This window comes from Pleurodeles waltl, chromosome 3_2 (assembly GCF_031143425.1).
Source record: "Pleurodeles waltl isolate 20211129_DDA chromosome 3_2, aPleWal1.hap1.20221129, whole genome shotgun sequence".
Lineage (NCBI taxonomy): Eukaryota > Metazoa > Chordata > Amphibia > Caudata > Salamandridae > Pleurodeles > Pleurodeles waltl.
In genome coordinates this window covers 42,486,942-42,507,460 of record NC_090441.1, presented here as the reverse complement: position 1 = coordinate 42,507,460, position 20,519 = coordinate 42,486,942, and the positions used below count along the sequence as shown (strand labels likewise).

The following is a 20,519-nucleotide window of genomic DNA, read 5'->3' as shown; positions in this document are numbered from 1 at the left end:
TCCCCTTCTGCAAATGTATGTCCCCATACTGAGAGGTGGAAGGTAGATTGGAAATTGCCAGAATCCCTCATCCAACCCCAACCTCTTTGAAACGCCAATGGGGCTGGTCACTCTAGCTGTGCTGCCAGATAATGGTGCTCAAAATTAGGAGCCCCCAGTTCACTTCTGTCCACTGGGAGTTTGAGCTTCCACAAGGCAACGCGTTGGCACCCTTTATTCCAGATGAAGGTGCCCAACATGATGTGCAGCATGCAAAACGTGAAACTCTGTATATGTAACAGCAAATAGTGGAAGTAATGCAGGAGGCGAGGGAGCATCACCATGTTGGATAACGCTACCAGGGCTTGTACTGAGAGTGGCAGGGCGCTCCAGAACGTCAGTTGTGGCCATAAGGAGGCAATAGCCTGAGTGAGATTGCCATCTAGCAAATCCCGGGGGTTGTGGTGTGTATATACAAATTTCGAGATAGCAAAATATTCGCGATTCCCATTTTAGTATGTTGGGACCCACAGCGAGATGTTGTGGTGGGCAGGCCGGATGAATGGGGAACAAACGTCTTCGCCCAGTTCACTCCTAACTCCGAAGCCTCGTGAAATTCAGTCTGTATTGTTTCTATTTTGCCCAGCCCCTGACAGATGTCACAGATATATATAATATATATATATAGATCTATATATATATATATATATATATATATCACTGAGAAAGTCCTGTTCTTCCTGCGCTCGCCTATCTGGGTTGGTGCTAAAAAATGGGCGCAGGACCCATTTGATATGAACCATCACGTATTATTAAAACGCTGGCACTCCATGCAGTTACTGTTCTTTATTCACATCCAAGAATCCATTTCATATCAAAGAATTCATCATGGCACAGAAACAAAAATGGGGCGACGCGTTTTCAACCATCACGGTCTTCTTCCTTGGCCCTCAAAAAACAAAAGTGTACAAATCTTGTGGCCCCTCCTATTTCCTATATAACAGCTAACCCACTTCATGGACATAGAAGAAATCCTTTATTTATTTTTATTTTTATTTTTTATATTGTATTTTACTTGTATTATGTCTCTAAACTAATTCTTATCCCCTACCTTGATTGCTGTCTGTTTTCTATTCTGTACTTCAAAACTCACCAATCCCAATAAACATAATATCAACATGTTCTCAACATTGCTTATTTAGCTGATTGGATGACCACATAAATTACTATCAAGTAAGATTAAAATACAAATTAATCCAAAACCCTAGACAAATGAACTCTAATTTCTAAAGATAAGAAAACAGACCGCAATCAAGGTAGGGGATAAGAATTCGTTTAGAGACATAATACAAGTAAAATACAATATTTAAAAAAAGGATTTCTTCTATGTCCATGAAGTGGGTTAGCTGTTATATATGAAATAGGAGGGGCCACAAGATTTGTACACTTTTGTTTTTTGAGGGCCAAGGAAGAAGACCGTGATGGTTGAAACACGTCACCCCATTTTTGTTTGTGTCGTGATGAATTCTTTGATATGAAATGGATTCTTGGATGTGAATAAAGAACAGTAACTGCATGGAGTGCCAGCGTTTTGAATAATAAGTGATGGTTCATTAAAATATAATGTCACTTACCCAGTGTACATCTGTTCATGGCATGTTCTGCTGCAGGTTAACATGCTGTACATATGGATTGTGACATCTAGTGTTGGGCTTGGAGTGTTACAAGTTGTTTTTCTTCGAAGAAGTCTTTGAGTCACGAGATCGAGTGACTCCTTCTCTTCGGTTCCTTTGCGCATTGGCATTGACTCTATTGTTAGATTATTTTCCCGTCAGAGGGTAAAGGAAGGAGTGATAGAGTATATAGGTATAAAGTAAGAGATGTCCATGTAAATATATATACAAATGTAGTAACTTAAACAGCTACAGGCTTATGGGAAGAGGGAGGGTGCATGTGAATCTGCAGCAGAACATGCCATGAGCAGATGTGCACTGAGTAAGTGACATTTTCCGTTCAATAGCATGTGTGGCTGCAGATACACATGCTGTGCATAGACTACAAAGCAGTTTGTCCTCCAAAAAAATAGCGGTGGTTAGCCTGTAAGAGTTGAAGTTGTTTGAAATAACGTTCTTAGGACAGCTTGACCTACTGTGGCTTGTTGTTGTGATAATACGTCTACACAGTAGTGTTTAGTGAATGTATGTGGTGCTGACCATGTAGCTGCTTTACATATTTCAGTCATTGGTATATTGCCTAAGAAAGCCATTGTCGCACCTTTCTTTCTTGTTGAATGTGTTTTGAGAGTAACTTAAAGCTGTCTTTTTGCTTTGATATAGCATGTTTGGATGTACCTTACAATCCATCTTGCTAAACCTTGTTTTGATATAGGATTACCTATATGTGGTTTTTGGAAAGCTACAAATAGTTGTTTAGTCTTTCTAAATGGTTTGGTTCGGTCTATATAGTACATTAAAGCTCTTTTGATGTTGAATGTATGTAGAGCTCTTTCTGCCACAGAATCTGGCTGTGGAAAGAAGACCGGCAGTTCCACAGTTTGATTAATGTGAAATGGTGATATGACTTTTGGTAGAAATTTTTGATTTGTTCCCAGTACAACTTTGTGTGTGTACTTGGAAGAAACTTTCTTCAAGAGTAAAAGCTTGTATTTCACTTACTCTTCGTAAAGAAGTAATTGCTACAAGGAAGGCAACTTTCCATGTTAGAAATTGCAGTTGACATGAGTGCATTGGCTCAAGTGGAGGACCCATAAGTCTTGTAAGCACTATATTTAGATTCCAGGATGGAACTGGTGGCGTTCTAGGTGGAATGATGCGTTTTTAAGCCTTCTATGAAAGCTTTAATGACAGGAACTCTAGATAAAGAGGTATGCTGTATATTTTGTAAATATGCAGAAATTGCAGTAAGATGTATTTTTACTGAAGAAAATGCTAAGTTAGATTTTTGTAAATGAAGTAAATAACGTACAATATCTTGTATTGATGCTGTAAGAGGGTCTATATCTTTAGATTGACAGCAATATACCAATCTTTTCCATTTGTTTGCATAGCACGGTCTAGTCGCAGGCTTTCTTGCTTGTTTGATAACTTCCATACATTCTGTTGGAAGTTGTAAATATCCAAACTCTATGATCTCAGGAGCCAAATTGCTAGATTGAGTGCTTTGGGATTTGGGTGTCTGATCTGACCTCTGTTTTGTGTCAACAGATCTGGTCTGCATGGAAGTTTGGAATGTGGTACTACCGATAGATCTAGTAATGTTGTGTACCATGGCTGACATGCCCATGTTGGTGCTATGAGAATCATGCTGAGTGAAGTTTGACGCAACATGTTGACTAGAAACGAAAGGAGTGGGAAAGGGGGAAAAGCGTATGCAAATATCCCTGACCAATTGATCCATAGAGCATTGTCCTTGGATAAGGGATGTGGGTGTCTGGATGCGAAGTTTTAGCATTTTGTGTTTTCGTTTGTTGCGAACAGGTCTGTTTGGTGTTCCCCTTTTTTTAAAGTACTTTTGAAGTAATTGAGGATGGATCTCCCATTCGTGAGTTTGTTTGGAGATTCCTGCTGAGGATGTCTGCCAAATGATTGTCTATCCCTGGGATGTACTGTGCTAATGGATGAATTTGGTTGTGGATTGCCCATTTCCAAATTCTTTGGGCCAGAAGGGACAGTTGGGATGAATGTGTCCCTCCCTGTTTGTTGAGATAATACATGGTTGTCATGTTGTCTGTTTTTATAAAAACATTCTTCTGTGTGAGAAGAGGTTGAAAAGCTTTGAGTGCCAGAAAGACCGCTAATAACTCCAAGTGGTTTATATGTAACTGTTTCTGTTTGACATCGCATTGTCCTTGAATGCTGTGATTGTTTAGGTGAGATCCCCAACCAATCATTTATGCATCTGTTGTAATTATGGTCTGAGGCACCGGGTCCTGAAATTACCGTTCTGATATCATTTGTTTAGATTGGTAGAATTCCACAACTGAAAGGACATATGTTTGGCGGTCTATCAACACTAGATCTTGGAGTTGACCGTGTGCCTGTGACCATTGTTGTGCAAGGCACTGTTGTAAGGGCTGCATGTTTAATCTTGCAGGTGGAACAATTGCAATGCAAGATGCCATCAGTCCTAGTATTTTCATGACAAATCTTACAGTGTATTGTTGATTTGGTTGTATTTGTGGAATTAGGTTTTGAAAAGCTTGTATCCTTTGTGTGTTTTGGATATGCTAGAGCTTGTTGAGTATTTAATATTGCCCCTAAATACGGTTGTATTTGTGCTGGTTGAAGGTCTGATTTATGGTAGTTTGAGAAACCTAGTGTGTGTAAGGTTTGTATTATGTAACGTGTATGATTTTGGCATTGTGTACGACTGCTTGATTTTATTAGCCAATCGTCTAGATATGGAAAGACATGTATATGTTGTCTTCTTAGGTAAGCTGCCACTACTGCCAAGCACTTTGTGAATACTCTTGGCGCTGTTGTTATTCCGCAGGGTAACACCTTGAATTGGTAGTGTTTTCCTTGAATGACAAACCTGAGATTTTCTGTGGGCAGGATGGATGGGTATGTGAAAATACGCATCCTTGAGTTCCAATGCGGTCCTAAAATCACGTTTTTGTAGAAGTGAGATGACATCCTGTAAAGTTACCATGTGAAAATGTTCTGACAGGATGTAAAAATTGAGGGTCCTGAGGTCCAATATTAGCCTGAGGGCGACTTATTTTTTTGGAATTAGAAAGTATAGTGAATAAACTCCTGTTCCTATCTGAGACTGTGGAACTAATTCTATTGCTTTTTTGAGTAGTAGAGATTGGACCTCTTCTTGTAACACAAGTGTGTGTTTTGTGGTTAGTTTGTGAAATTTTGGTTGTGTAGTTGGAGGGGTGTTTATCAATTCTAGGCAATAACCATTGCGGATAATTGATAGTACCCAGTTGTCCGTGGTAATACTTTGCCAATGTGTGTGGAACTATTGTAGTCTACCCCCCTCCCCCCACACATTAGAGGTGTGGAGTGGAAGGGAGTGAGGGAAATCACAGTTTTGGGTGTGTTGCAGGCTGCTTAGAGGTCTGGAATTTCCCTCTATTTCTTGAGTATTGTCCTCTGTATGTGCCTCTAAAACTAACACGTTGGTACTGTGTTTGGTAGGCTGGTTTTGTTTGAGAGGTTGATGCCTCTGGTGTCTGTGGTCTGAAACCACCTCGAAACTGAGGCTTACGAAATTACCCCATATATGGTGCAGAATAGAGTGCACCCATTGCTTTTGCTGTGTCGGAGTCTTTTCGTAGTTTCTCAATTACTGTGTCTACCTCTGGCCCAAAAAGATGTTTTTTGTCGAAAGGCATGTTTAACGCCGCCTGCTGTATTTCCGGTTTAAATCCAGAAGACAAGAGCCATGCATGTCTACGTATGGTGACTGCTGTGTTGACACTCCTAGCAGAGGTGTCTGCTGCATCTAGGGCAGATCTTATTTGGTTGTTTGTGATGGCTTGCCTTTCTTCCACTACTTGTTGAGCCCTTTCTTGGTGTTCTTTGGGGAGATGCTGTAGTAGATCTTTCATCTCGTCCCAATGGGCTCTGTCATAACGAGCTGGTAGTGCTTGTGAGTTGGCTATCCTTCACTGGTTTGCTGCTTGGGACAGAACTCTTTTCCCCGCAGCATCAAATTTCCTACTCTCTTTATCAGGAGGGGGTGCATCTCCTTCCTGAGTACTGACTATTTGCCCTCTTCCTGGCAGCACCAACTACAACAGAATCAGGTGGCACCTGATAGGTGACATAATCAGGGTCAGATGGTTTATATTTCTTTTCTATTTTAGGCGTTATAATGCATGCCTTTACTGGTTCGTTAAAAATCTGATCTGCATGTTTTACCATGCCTGGGAGCATTGGGAGGCATTGGTATCTAGAATGAGTTGAGGATAAAGTGTTGAATAAAAAATCCTCTTCTAGTGGCTCTGTATGCACGGTAACTCCATGATGGGCTGCAGCCCTAGCTATGACCTGGTTATATACAGTACTATCCTCAGGTGGTGATGGTTTAGAGGGGTAGCTGTCTGGATCATTGCTTGGAATAGGATCAGGGTCATAAAGATCCCATGGATCCATAGTGTCCTGTTGTGAATCATATGAATGAGTGGGCAAATGCATTGGTGTAGGGCTGGTGGGAGGAGAGGTACGTAGGTGTGGAGAATGAGGAGGAGAATGAGCAGTAGAAGACTGAGGATCTGGTGGTTTCGCCTTCTGTTTTGGCCTTTAGCTGGAGGCTGCATAGTGTCCAATTCCTCCTGAAATGCTAGCTTCCTCTTTGTTTTTAAAGGCGGTGCTGTGAGAATTCTCCCTGTTTCTTTATGGATGTGGATCCTGGATTGCCTTTCATCCATGATTTGCAGTATTGGTTCTACCTCTAACTCCTCTTCCGAGGTTTTGTGGCTTTCTTTAAGTCTTTTCGAAAGTCCATGTTCCTCTGTATAGGTTGACTATTTTTTCGGCTCCAGAGCGTAAAAAGATCGAAAAAGATGAGGACGAGGAAGGTTTCGGCTCCGAAATGGGTTTTCTTATTTTCGACTCCAAAAAATGATGTTTACTGGAGTCTGAAACTGAGATTTTTGTTTGCGGCGGAGTGGCCTTTTTCGGTGCTGAACTGGGGGGGTCGGTCACCTACAGTCTTTTTTCGGGCCGAGCCATGGCCTTCAGGCAGTGGCGTGCCCAAGGCCTTTTGTTTTTTCTTTTGTGAGGGTGCAGGGGCAGACGTACTCACATGTTGTCCGGCTGTGACTTGTCTGTCTTCCTCCAATTCCTGCTTCTACGTCGAAATGTTCCCCGCTCTTCTACGCCATTTCGAGCCTTCTTGCTCTTCTGTCTCTTAAAGTCTTTTTCGATCAGAAGGATCGACATGCCTCACAATTTTCCTCCTGATGGTCTGGAGAAAGGCAGAGGTTGCAAACCAGATGCTGGTCTGTATATGGGTACTTCGCGTGGCACTGATGGCAAAATCGGAATGGAGTCCAATCCATGAGGCTCTCCACTCGGTCGGCCTGACTAGGCCCGAATTGGGTGCGGGCACCCCGAAGGGCAGACAAAATTGTTTCTCGATGGTACTGCTGTGTCGATGGAAAAATATTAACCCGATCGATAAGATACTGTCGGAATGAAAAGTTGTGTGTGTGGTTTTTTTTTTTTTTTTTTTTTTTTAACGGTTTTCCGAATCGAAATCTCGGAGCGAGAAGGAACCAATCTAACAACTGAGTCGATGCCCATGCGCAATGGAACCGAAGAGGAGGAGTGACTGGATCACGTGACTCAAAGACTTCTTTGAAGAAAAACAACTTGTAACACTCCGAGCCCAACACTAGATGTCGGGTTTCACCGTCCTGTCGTGAAGGCTGCACCAGGGGTGCCATTGCCAATGCAAACAGGATCGGTGACAAGGGACATCTTTGTAGCGTCCTTCTACTTATCTCTATTGGTGTAGAGATGATTTGGCCTATCTTTACAGGGGCTGTTGGGGCTGTGTAGAGTAAGTGGATGAGACTTGATAACCGTCTCGGTAGACCGAGGCGTGAGAGCACTGCAAACATAATTCAATTCCAGTGTATCAAATGCGTGTTCCAGACCAAGTAGGCAGCATATGACCAGTGTAATGGGGCTGGTTCTAATATGCGATGCAGTCTATGGATGTTTAGAGTCGTGGAATGGCCGGGGATAAAACAGTTTTGGTCAGTGTGTACCAGGTGTGACGTGCTCCTTGAGACGACCAGCTAGCGTTTTACTAAGTATTTTATAGTCTGTACCGAATATTGATAGTGGGTGATATGACGTCACCTCCAGTGGGTCTTTATCAGGTTTTAACAGGGAAACTTTAAGGAACTCTTGCAATATGGGTGGCAGTCTCCCCTCCGCAAGGGCTGCTTGGTACAGCTCTAGTAGTTTAGGCTCTAGTACGTTGTAGGCTTTATAAACTCTACTTGTAGGCCATCTAAGCCTGGGTTTTTTACCCGTGGCTGTCCCCCTGATGCTCTTAGCTCCTACTCAGTAAGGGGCAATTGCAGCTTTTTGCTGGCCATTTGATCAAGTGTTGGTAACACACACCTCCCAGGTCTGTATTGCAGCGGACCGATCGGTCTGGGGCGGATCATAGAGTGCCTTGTAATAGGAGGTAAATGTGGCATGGATATCTACCTAGCTAGTGACCAGGTGGGTCAGCGTTTGGTTGATCAGTGGTGGGATGTGAACTATGGAGGAGCCATGCAAGTAGGTGACTAGACTTGTCGCCCTCCACATGCATTTTGGCTTGATAGGGCCTGAAATCCTAGCTTTACAGATGTTTTATCAGTTTGGCATGGTGGTCCCTGGCCTTCGTTAGCATACCCATTTTTGCCAAGACAGCGTGGGAGTCTGCTTCAAGTTTGCCCAACATTTCTTCAAGAGTCTTTAGTTCGCTGAGCAAATCTGCCCTTAACCCCACCACCGTGTTGATGCTGTGACCCCTGTGGACCATTTTTAAAGCTTACCATTTTACAGGTCTGGACTTCGCTGTGCACCAGTTCTCTGCCATATACTGGGTCATTGTATCTTGGACTGAGTCACACAACTGTCTTCTAGGAGCGCTGGTTGTAGGGGCCATGTCAGGACCAGTGCACAGTGAGGGGCTCCCTAATTCAGCTGCAATGATTTTCTGAAGTTTAGGCCAGATGTGAGATCGCTGACAGTGTGAGCTGTTAGTCTTTTGCCTAAGCCTGGGAGAGAGACCCCTCTGCTTGTGACATGGTGTCTTCTCTGTTGCATTGCTGCTTCACTGATTTCCCTGTCCCCGGGTTCTGCACTGGAATTGTCGGGTGGATGATTCATATCGGCGCTGCTCCACCCAGTCTCAGACATCAGTGTATTCTGTAAAGAAGTAACTGGTCTGATTAACAAGGACTTTTAGTTCCGCTGGGTACAGTAAGGAGATGTTGAGTCCAAGTTGTTGCAAACGTCTCTTGACTCCCAAGCAGGATGCCCACTGCTGTTGCTCTTGCAAAGTGTAATCCGGCAAGAGGAGTATGTTTGCATTTTCATAGCGAATGGGGCTGGATATACGGACTGCTCTCAGGATAGTCTTTGTCTCTGAAATTTAGGAGATGGAGCACCACTGGTCTCTGCGGTGAGCCCATTGATTGTCTTCGCGCCATTACTCTATGGCGTGCTCCACTTGATAGTGTAGTGAAAGGGCCACTGAGGCCACTGACTGTTTGAAGAAAGATACCTGGTCATTTTTCTCTGCACCCCTCAGATAAGCCAACAATCCTAAGCTTATTTCCAGAAGGCGATCCCATCTAATCTTTTGTGAGGTGCTCCAGCTCCTGCACTCTAGTTGCCAGTGTGCAGACCTGTCACTCCAGGTCCACAACTGTGGGGCCTAGTTCCATAAGTGCGTCTTCAGTTAGAGTGACCTGTCTTGATAGCTTTTTATGGTCCTCTCGCAATAGACCTACCGCTATTGCTCCTGCGTTTCCCCTGGTATGCAGGTCCTCCAGGTGTCTGCTATGCCCAACTAGATGTGGTCTATTTTATCAATGATGGGGTGAGTCCCCTTCCCCCCTGAGTGCATGAGTCGATCGAACCGGTAACTTGGCAATCTAAGGGGGGGTGCCTTTTTGCCCCCCTCGCTTTCCCATGGTGCCCACCTTATGAACAGTCAGTCTGTGAGTGCTGTCGGGTGGGGCAGTGATCTACGAACCACTCCCTCCCTATGCATGCAATCCAGAGTTATGAAGCCAGTGTTGAGAAGGGTGCTTCTTCCGTGCAGGAGTACTTCTCAACAGGGGTTAGGAGGTGGGGGGGGGGGGGGGAGGAATGGGAGAGACTCGAACCTCTTGTCTAGTGTTAAGATTGCTGTAGTCCAAAGAGGGGGGCACATGTAGTCCACAGCCACTGTCTTTGGTTCTCTTGCGATTCCCTGGTACGGAGGTCAGGTGGGAGAGGGAGAAAGGAGTCTAGTAGCCTCACCAGGTATTCAAGACAATTGTCAGAGGGGTAGAAATGGAGGAGCTTGGCACCGGACTCGTCTCCCCTCTCCATGTCAATCAGGATCTGCTTCTGGGAGAATGGCACAAGCAGTCTGGTTCCCTCTTCCCCAACAATCCCAGTGGGGGAGGGAGGGCTCCCCCTGCATCCAAGGCATCCCAACCCAAGGCAGTGATCCAGGGCTCTGGCGCTCTCTGCCTCATGCTAGTTTGTGCCGCCACTGGTCCCGGGATTGTCTGACTTTTATTCTGGCCTCAGGTGAGGGTGGGCGGAGGGCACACTCTGCCGTCCCCCAAACTGTTTCCCTCTGCGGGCACCGCAATTGCCCGGTTAACTGAAGGGGAGAGAATTACTTTTCTTCCCCCCCCCCCACCCCCCCCCATGAGTTACCACCTCTCCCCCACCGAGGTGGGAGGCGAAAGGGCACCCATGGGGTACTATGTTCTAGTCACCGCCGCCTTTTAGGCCAGGTTCCTCACTAGTGGCTGCACCCCATCCAAGAGGGGTTGCAGGACGGAGTGCAGCAGGATGTTCTGGTCTCTTCCCGGCAAGGCTAAGGTGGTCGTCAGCCCAAGCCGAGGCCCAGGAAGTCTGCTCCGCTCCTCACTGGCTGCTACCCAACTACGAAGCACGTCACTCACCCTGGGCTACCATCAGTATTGTCCTCTTGCCCCTCACTCAGCCAGGGGAATAGTTGGGGGGGCCCTCTCTTTCTGTATCACCTCAGGGACCCTCCTCGCGTACGGATCGAGCAGGATTAGGTTGCCGCTTCGTGTCTCACTTACGGGAGCACGCATCCTGACTGCAGGCTGCCACTTCACTGGGTGGCATTGAAGGAGTAAACGGGGTCCCCCAGTGTGGACAGAGGGGGCCATGAAAGAAGGTCCTACCCTTCCTACAGCATTAATGGGGCCCTCCACGCACACACGAGCGCACTGTCTGGCCGCAGGTTGTAGGTGGCGAGTGGGAGAAGGCTCTTCCGGCTCAGCGTACAAGGTCTTCACTCTCCAAAGTGTCCACGGGGCTACTGGATGCTAAACGGCATGTTGATGGTTTGGAGTTACTAGAAAATCATAATTAATTAGTAGCTGAAGGAGATGAGAGCAAATTGTGTGTTCTTAAATGCCCATGAAACCACCAAATGAATATTCCTCATGTTATAAGCAGCAACTGTAGTATTTGGGAAGCATTCATATCTTTTAGTTGTGTTCATTATTCCATGTATCTGTGTAGCAGTTCACACAGAAATGTTCAGATCTTGCACAGAATAGGAGTGTTCAGCACTAATGCACATAACCAAACTGAGTGCTTTAGTGAGGCAGTCTGTTTTGTTACACCCTTGATTTGCATCTCTTCCAAGAATAAACTGAGAAGAAAAATAATTATGCCTGAACGACTATTTGCTCCCCTTCCTACTCAACCAATCCTGCTATCTTCTACGTTTAAATTCCAGTTGATGAGATATACTGCATGAGGCTCGGGGAAACCGTATTACACCAGTTTATGTAAAATACTCCTCGTGATGCAGTGGAAGACTATAGAATTTTACCCCACAGCCCAGCACTATATATAATCATTAAAGGCCCTCTCCTTGCTTTTCTCGTTATGAGCCGCTGGTGAAGGTCTATAACAAGGGAAAGGGGTTTTAACAGCTGGTGTGGAAGAACATTGTATCCACATAGGGTGAAATATTTTAAATTAAGCAAACTTTTTTTTTTTTTTTTCCTTTCCGGCATTAATAAATCTGCACGGTAAATTTCAAATTGAGACAACCAGCAAAATGCAGAAGTTAATATTCATCACCTCACCATATAAAGAAGAGATCATCAATGTAATAGCACCTCCATCTCGCATGTGGAAGATATGGTGCGGCTTCATCAAGGATAAACCTTCTCTCAAGATAGTCTACATATAGGATTTCCAAAATCTGTACAAAAGTTGCCTAATGCTTGTACCATGTTTCCCAGGCTCAGTTCTCTTGTAGCCAGGTCTTCACCAGTTCTGCTCGTTTTGGTGCCTCACTGAGGGCCAATTCTCTAATGCATGCTGAGATAAGAGATTCTTAGACCAAGATCATGACTTTCCTTCACTGTTTTAACTCCAGGTTTCCAGATTTTGTGCCTGAAAGCAATAATCTTTCAAGGCACTAGAAAGATCACTGCAGTAGAAATATATATTTTTTAAATTAAACCTTACTTAAAAAAAGTGTGCATAATGTCTTTTTAGGAAATATATACGTGTTAAATCAAATAGGAATGGTGAAGTTTTGCCGATCTGTTTTTAAATTACATACTAAAAATCTTACAGGAAACTCAGAAATGTTCATCAACTTAGGTTTGGTATATTGGGTTGATGAAAAACCTAGCACAGCTTTGGTAGGCCCTGCTAGGCATTGTGATGCTGTTTGGTTAATTACTTTTTGTTTATGGAATTTTTGTTAAATGGCATTTAATAGCAGTGACAACTTTTAATGTGCTTGCAAATACAGGTGAAAATTATAGCAGAGAACTTCGTATCATCCCTGGTAGAACCTAAAGAAAATACGGATGCTGGATCAGAAGAAGATACCAAGACTGCAAATGCTGGTGTTACACACAAGGTAAATAACATGGATTGATTTCATATTGCAACTCTTGGTGTAGCTACACTGTTCAAATAATTTGCATTTTTTGATACTCGTACTAGCTCTTTCTCAATTTTATGGATACCGTGCCATGAAATTCTTGAAAAGCTGTTAATTCAAAGATTAGTCCGCTGTTACTGTACACATATGCCTGCTTGATTACTGGAATGTACCCCTTTCCATAGCGGACTTATACCATTCCAGTTTTGTTTCGTCACCATGTGTTTTGAATCAAAACCTTAATCTATTATGGTTAGTGAGTTCTTGATGCAAGGGTTCAAACAGATATCCTTCCTTTTAATTGTATTTGTTTTCTTGATAATTTTTTTCTTGTTCTTTCTTCCTTCCACTCCAGCAGCCTTTACTTCAAAGCTGTGGAATTAAGCCATGTGTATCCTGTTAGCTATTTTTTTCTTTCAGCTGACCACATGACTTCTGTATCCCTTGTCTGGTGAAAAATACCTGGTTCATGCCTGTACTGCAGTCTGCAAGTTTCAGCACAAACTTCGTCTTACAACAGTACCGCACTAGATGCTGGGTTTGGAAGATAGCTAGGAGATAAATATCTCAACCTCTGGAAGATAGCTGGGAAATAAGTATCTCAACCACTGGATGTCATCCTGAGCACACTTTGAAGTAGCGAGGGAAACTCCCCATAACACCTATTCCCGGCACATGGAGGTCACACCACATAGATACATATTTGAACTGAAGTCTTGTATTGCCTTATCAGTGGTGGGATTCGGATTGTTGAAGATTCACACAGGCCCCCTCACTACGCCTTCTGTGTGAGAAAATTAGAGAAGACACCCTTCTACCCCAAATGAGAAAGGACAATGGGGCACACCATGTTTGCCTTTGTCACATATTGAAGTTATCAATACCAGAACAGATCTCTTGAGGAGACGTTTCTACAAGTTGGATATTCTTAAAGCAGCAATGGAGTCTTCCACTCCAGAGACACCAAGACAGCGTGAGTGTGGGAGAGAGATGAGAGTATCTATTAGCCACATCTACCTCCATGCCTCTTCCAGTCTAAGCCACTAAAGTTGTGTCAGCTGCCTCTATCGTGGGAACGAAACTCCTCTCACGTATACCTCCAAAAGAGGTCATGTCATCCCATCTGCACCACCAGGTACTGCATCTCAAAATGAGAAGCACTGACCTGTTTTGGCTCCACCAGCCGAATGATGGAGATTCACGGCTTCACTTCCCAGGATGTACTGATCCTCTGTGTCTCTGTCTTAGGTTGCAGGAATGCCACCAAATCCCCCAGAATCCTCGACTGCAGAACCAAGAAAATACCAACAGCAAAAATAGCTGCAACAGGGAGCTTAGGACGAAGGGCACTTCACATAACTCCCATGGCCTCCCAGAATTCCATTTAAATAAGACTTTTTCGCCCTCCAATGTTTTTCTACCAGATACTGTCCCTGAGTAGACGCTCTCCATTTCGTTTTTGTGCCTCTATGGAGCTAGAGCTCAAGGTCTGCTGATCACTTGTTTGATTTTGGAAGCAATGATGCTGGTCTCCATGCCAGATGGGTTACTCCATGCATCACCCATTGCTACAGTGCACTTGGAGCCTAACCTCATTACGGTTTCTTACACCGAGCTAAACCTGCGCATTCTCCAGAGTTAGATGGTTAGATTTATTCTGCAAGACGACATAATGCTGCTGCAACAGAACGCCTGTCAGTACATCATTGGAGTAGGTTTCCTGTGTAATGTTTAACATAGTTCCCATTGTATTTTTTTTTTTTTTTTTTTTTTTTTACATAGCCTTGAATTGCATTTTAATGTAAATATGTTCTGTCTTTTAAAGGTGTTTGAAAACAATATTGGGAGAACTCTATGCAGTGAGTGCTACACACATGCGTGTTTGGTATTAACTCGCAAAATTATGTCATCATTCTTCATTGACAAAATGCCTCTGCTCTTTCACTTCTGTCTGAGATAACATCACAAAATATTAATATTCAACCTGAAAATGATATAAACTGCCAGATAGCCTTTCCACCGCCAATCTGTCAATGCTTACTTAACTTTACGGTGAGATCATACAAAAAATGAAAGCACATTGTTTTAGCCCCTCTTTCCTACCACCCCCCCCCCCCCCGACTCCAAATTAAATACAAAAGTCACTAGACTAAGATGCCCTTCATTAATTTGACCAGAAAAATAGTCATAAAAGGATTATGGTCTGAATAAACAAGTATGTTTTCCCTTGAAATGACACTAACCATCTACAGGGATCAAAGACCATTAAAGTAATTATGAACTACTGATACAAATCCATGTGAAACATATATTTATGCGTGCTTACAAAATGAATTTAGGAGGGAGATTGTCCTAATTATGTACAATTGTTCAGGTCTCTCTTCCAGACAGATTTTAGCTGTCTGGTTCCAGATTGCCAAGAGACCTACCACTGATTCAATTGGTTGGCTTTGTTGTCACTCATTTACTTAATTGATATGCAATGTCTTCCCCCTCCTCTTCCTTCCTTTTCTTGTGTTGATCCTTCCCGCTTGAGCATATCCTCTTTATCATCCCCTTGATAGGCTGACCTGTATTCTTCCACTGCTTACTTTTAGGAAAATACTTTTCTTTTGCTTTAAGCACTCCATAAGATTGCATGTTTCCTAACTCTTTCCCTCATGTGTTCCTCCCCTTGCTAGAAAACCAACCTCCCCTACGCTTTGTGTTGCTCTCTACATTATGTGCTGCTTTTTCTGTCCTCCTCTCCCAACAGGGCTTTATTATTTTTTTTAATCCACCCTCTACCGTAATACCTGCTGCTTCCCCGACGTCGTCCGCTCCCCCACCCCTCTCTAGCATTTTCTATTTTTTTTTAACCCCTTCCCCACCAAGGACGTAGTGGTTACGTCCAATGGCGCGTCGCTGAGGTCCTGGTATAGGCCCTCGGCGGAAGTGCAGCCCCCCCCCCCCCCCAACAGAGCAGGGCTGGAAGGGAAGGGCTGGCGCCCTCCCCCCCCCCCCCCCCACCCCTCCCCTCCCCACAGAGCAGGGCTGGAAGTGGAATCTCTTCCACCCACGACTTTTTTCCCCTGTGACATCTGATGAGGTCAGCACGTGATCGCGTGCTGACCTCATCAGAGGTCGCCCCCCATGCTTCCAGCACGATGCAGAAGAGAAATGCTCAGCATTTCTCTTCGGCTCTGGAGGAGGGGGCAGGCAGAGGCATGAAAGGAATGGAAAGGCCTTTCCTTTCATTTCTCTGCAAGCATTTCTGCTGCCCGATCGCATCAGAAATGCCCACTAGACATCAGGGTTTTTTTATTTTTATTTTTTATACTTACTCAAAAGGGGAGCGGCCCCTTGGGCAAGGGCTGCTCCCCAGGGGGCCAAATTATTTTTAGGCCATTTCTGCCTCCCTTGGGGGGCAGATCAGCCTATTTTTCATTAGGCCAATCTGCCTTGGGGGGGCAGAAACCCCTAGACACCAGGGATGATTATTTTATTTTTTATTTTTATACTTGCGCATAAGGGGAGCAGCCCCTTGGGTAAGGACCGCTCCCCCAGGGGGCAAAATATTTTTAGGCCTTTTCTGCTCCCCCTGGGGGCAGAAACCCCTAGACACGAGGGATAGATTTGTTTACTTTTGTATTTTTATATATGGTGAGCGACCCTTTTGGCAAGGGCTGCTCCCCTGGGGGATAATTGTGTTTAGGCCATTTCTGCTCCCCTGGGGGGCAGATCGGCCTATTTCTATTAGGCCGATCTGCCCCTGGGGGGGGTGGGGGGCAGAAACCACTTAGGCACCAGGGATTGGTGTGTGTGTTTTTGTTTGGAGGGGAAGCCCCTTGGGCAAATCTTTCGGCCTATTTTTGGAAGGCCCATCTGCCCCAAGGAGGGCAGAAAGCCCACCAGAGACCAGGGAAGATTACCAACCATGGGCCTCATAATGCCCTTACCCCAACTGAAGGGAGTAACTGTCTTTCAGCTCCCGCCTCCCCCCGCACACTAAACATCTTATCCCACAGAAAGCAAGAGGACATTTGCTTTTTTTGGATTTTGGTTTTACATTTGGGCCATGAGAGCTTGGCTAACTCTCAAAATCGACCCACTTGGAATGGTGATGGCTGCACTTTTGGGACTTTGGGATGCTGCCATGTAGAAAAATCCACAAGACCCAGACACATCTGAAAAGTAAACATCTGGGTGATTCCAGGGTGGTGTGCTTCACATGCACCCGCACCATTTTCTTACCCACAATGCCCTGCAAACCTCAAATTTTGCTGGAAATCAGATTTTTCCCATATTTTTGTGATGGAACCTTCCGGAATCTGCAGGAATCCACAAAATTCCTACTACCCAATATTTTCTAATCTATACTGATAAAAATTCTGCTACACTCGTCAGCCTAAAAATGTTTTTTTTTTTTTTTTTTTTTTTTTTTTTTTTAATAGCTATATTTGAGGATTCTGAGTAAGAAAACATTGGGGGATCCACGCAAGTCACACCTCCCTGGACACCCTCTTGTCTAGTTTCAGAAATGTCTGAGTTTTTGGTAGGTTTCCCTAGATGGCTGCTGAGCCCAGGACCAAAAACATAGGTGCACCACCCCTTCCCAAAAACAGGTAGTTTTGTATTTGATAATTTTGATGTGTGCAGATAGTGTTTTGGGGCATTTCGGTTTGGAGCATTTCCTGTTGCGGGCGCTAGGTCTACCCATACACTGAGGTACCAGTTTTTATCTGGAGACGTGGAACGCTGGGTGGAAGGAAATTTGTGGCTCCTCTCAGATTCCAGAAATTTCCATCACCGAAATGTGTTTTTTTTTTTTTTTTTTTTTTTTTTTTTTTGGGGGGGGGCAAATTTTGAGGTTTGCAAAGGATTCTGGGTAACTGAACCTGTTGAGAGCCCCACAAGTCACCCCATCTTGGATTCCCCTAGGTGTTTAGTTTTAAAAATGTGCAGGTTTGGTAGGTTTTCCTAGGTGCCGGCTGAGCTAGAGGCCAAAATGTACAGCTAGGCACTTTTGGAATCTGACGTGTTTTTTGCAATGTAAAAATGTGATGTGACCACGCTGCGTTTTCTGTCGCGAGCTTTAGGCCTACCCACGCAAGTGAGGTACTATTTTTATCGGGTGACTTGGGAACACAGAATAGAAGAAGTGTTATTGCCCCTTGTCTTTCTCTACATTTACATTTGGAAGGAAAAAGACTGTGGAAAAAAAAGAAACGCCTATTTGAGGCGTGCCCTGTAATTCACATGGTAGCATAAGAACCCCGGAATTCAGAGATGTGCAAATAACCACTGCTTCTCAACACCTTATCTTGTGCCCATTTTGGAAATGCAAACGTTTTCTTGATACTTATTTTTCATTTTTTATATTTCAATAAATGAATTGCTGTATAACCGGTATAGAATGAAAACCCATTGCAAGGTGCAGCTCACTTATTGGTTCTGGGTACCTAGGGTTCTTGATGAACCTACAAGTCCTATATATCCCCGCAACCAGAAGAGTCCAGAAGATGTAACGGTATATTGCTTTCAGAAATCTGAAATCGCAGCACCTAGATTTCAATAATTTATTTCACCTGTTATTTTCTGTAGGAAACCCTTGTAGAATCTACACAAATGAGCCCTTGCTGAATTCAGAATGTTGTCTACTTTTCAGAAATGTTTAGCTTTCTGGGATCCAGCATTGCTTTCACACCCATTTCTGTCACTGACTAGAAGTAGGCTAAAAGCACACAAAATAGTAAAAATGGGGTATGTCCCAGTAAAATGCCAAAATTGTTTTGAAAACTGTGGTTTCCTGGTCCAAGTCTGCCTGTTCCTGAAAGCTGGGAAGATGGTGATTTTAACACCACAAACCCTTTGATGCCATTTACATGGGGAAAAAACACAAGCCTTCTTCTGCAGCCCTTTTCTCACTTTTTTTTTTTTTTTCTCTAGGATGTTGGGGAAAAAAAGTACACAAATTTGGCGTGGGTAGCTTATGTTGACAAAACGTTATGAGGGTCTAATCGCGCACTGCCCCAAACAGCAAAAAAATAGGCTTGGCACCTGGAGGGTGAAAGGCCTGGCAGTGAAGTGGTTGAATAAACGCAACATAAAAAGCATGTAAAGGTGTGTGTGTGGTGTTTTTTTTTTTTTTCGGGGCTGCCATATGTCATTGTCCCCGGAGTGGTTTACTACAAATAAATGCTTTAGTGCACTTAAATTACTTTTTTATTTACGGATCTAAATGCCACCCGTCATCTTAGAGTGATAAAGAACCAAAGAAAATGGTGCCCCATAATTCTCTAGATGTGTACGCACACGCCTACAGAAGGAAATGTCTGAAGATGGCAGTGTCATTCTTTGTTTCACAGCATCTCCAAAAATAATTTAACTTTTTACCAATGCTGTACATCAACAAAGTGTATTGCTAATAGGTCCCAAAAGCAAGACCTTTTTATTTTGACAATGCTTGCTTGTTTACATTTATATTGAAAGTATTTATATTGCACAGCCTATCAAACCTACTGAAGTATCTTGGTACCTGGTGCTGAACTGAAATACCAGAGAATGCTGGAAACCCCACAGCAGGATTAATTTGGAAAGATCCATGTTGCCAGTGGTTTTCTAGAGCTTAAGATTAGGTTCTTTCTGGAGATGAAATGAAAGTGTGTTCAAGTACTGGGTCAGTGCAGCAGAAAAGGCATGCCTACCAAAAGATTGTTGAAACCAGGGAGATTGCATAGAGGGCTTGGTTGTAGATGAGAAATAATGGGGCGGATGGAACCATATTAAACGCTTAGTCAAAGCAGAGCTACTTGTCGAATAGACTGCCTTATGAACAAGGCAGAGTGATTTCAAAACCACACGTTCTTGAAAAGAGTCTATGAAGAGAGGTTAATGCTCTTGTGATACCTGTGATACAGTTTCTGAGAATGAACACCAAGGTGGCATAGTTCAGATGGCAGATGTTGTCCAGCATCTCCCTCGCGGGAGGAAGATCCTTCTCCTACCTGGCAGCCAAGACTTGGAACTCCCTCCCCATCCACCTCCGTCTGACCCAAGACCACCTCTCCTTCAGGAAGCAACTCAAGACCTGGCTGTTCGAGCAGTAGCGGTCTCCCCCTCCCCCAGCGCCTTGAGACCCTCCGGGTGAGTGGCGCGCTTTACAAATGACTGACTGACAGAGAAGTATCACAAGAAGTGACAGGAGATGATGGTGGAGGGCAAGATAATCTATAACCGTCATCTGCTGTGCATTGTTTGCTGCTGATACTCTTATTTACTCCCAGGTAGCTGTATCCTATTATGCCGCAATATATGGCTGCGAGTGTCTGGCTTCAAGCCTGAGGTTCAGCAATGCCTCTTGAACCTCCTTTTGGATGGACCGCATCTCTTCAGCTGATCTGATGCTAGAGAAAATTAAAAAAGAATACAGAGACTGCGAAAGTGATCGGTGTGCAGCAGACTCCCTCTCCCTGTGTCTTTTTGCCGCTCGCAATAATGCAGCAGAAATAAGACTCCGGCCACAGATCTCTTCCACTTTCTCCAGGCCCACGCAGCAAACACTATCACAGGATTAATATAGGGGTGGATATAGGGGCAGTAACAATGGGCAGAGGAAAGGGCACCACCCCCAAATACTGACTTGATCCTCGTCCCCACTCCCTACAACACCTGTCGGCGGGAGGGGGAGGGGGAAGGTTGCATGGATTTCTGGCCTGTTGAACACACATCTTCTCTGACTGCTGGGTTCTCAACATTATACAAGAGGAGTACTGTCTCAAACTCATTCAACCTCCACCAAACTCCCCAACCACCCCCTTACCCTCACCGACACATAATCCCCAGACCATCTGCCCCTCCTGCAAGAGGAGATACAGGCCCTCATTGCAAGAGAGGGCATAGAGCCAGTT

General features: G+C 44.2%; 1 protein-coding gene across 3 annotated transcripts in view; it reads left to right on the top strand.

Annotated features, from left to right (window-relative positions):
- Positions 1-20,519, top strand: part of LRWD1 (leucine rich repeats and WD repeat domain containing 1) — a 185,111-nt gene that overhangs the window by 81,392 nt on the left and 83,200 nt on the right. For all 3 annotated transcript variants that reach the window (XM_069226701.1, XM_069226700.1, XM_069226702.1), the window contains exon 6: positions 12,496-12,606. In XM_069226701.1, coding sequence (XP_069082802.1) covers positions 12,496-12,606 — 111 coding nt within the window. The remainder of the gene's footprint in view (positions 1-12,495; positions 12,607-20,519) is intronic.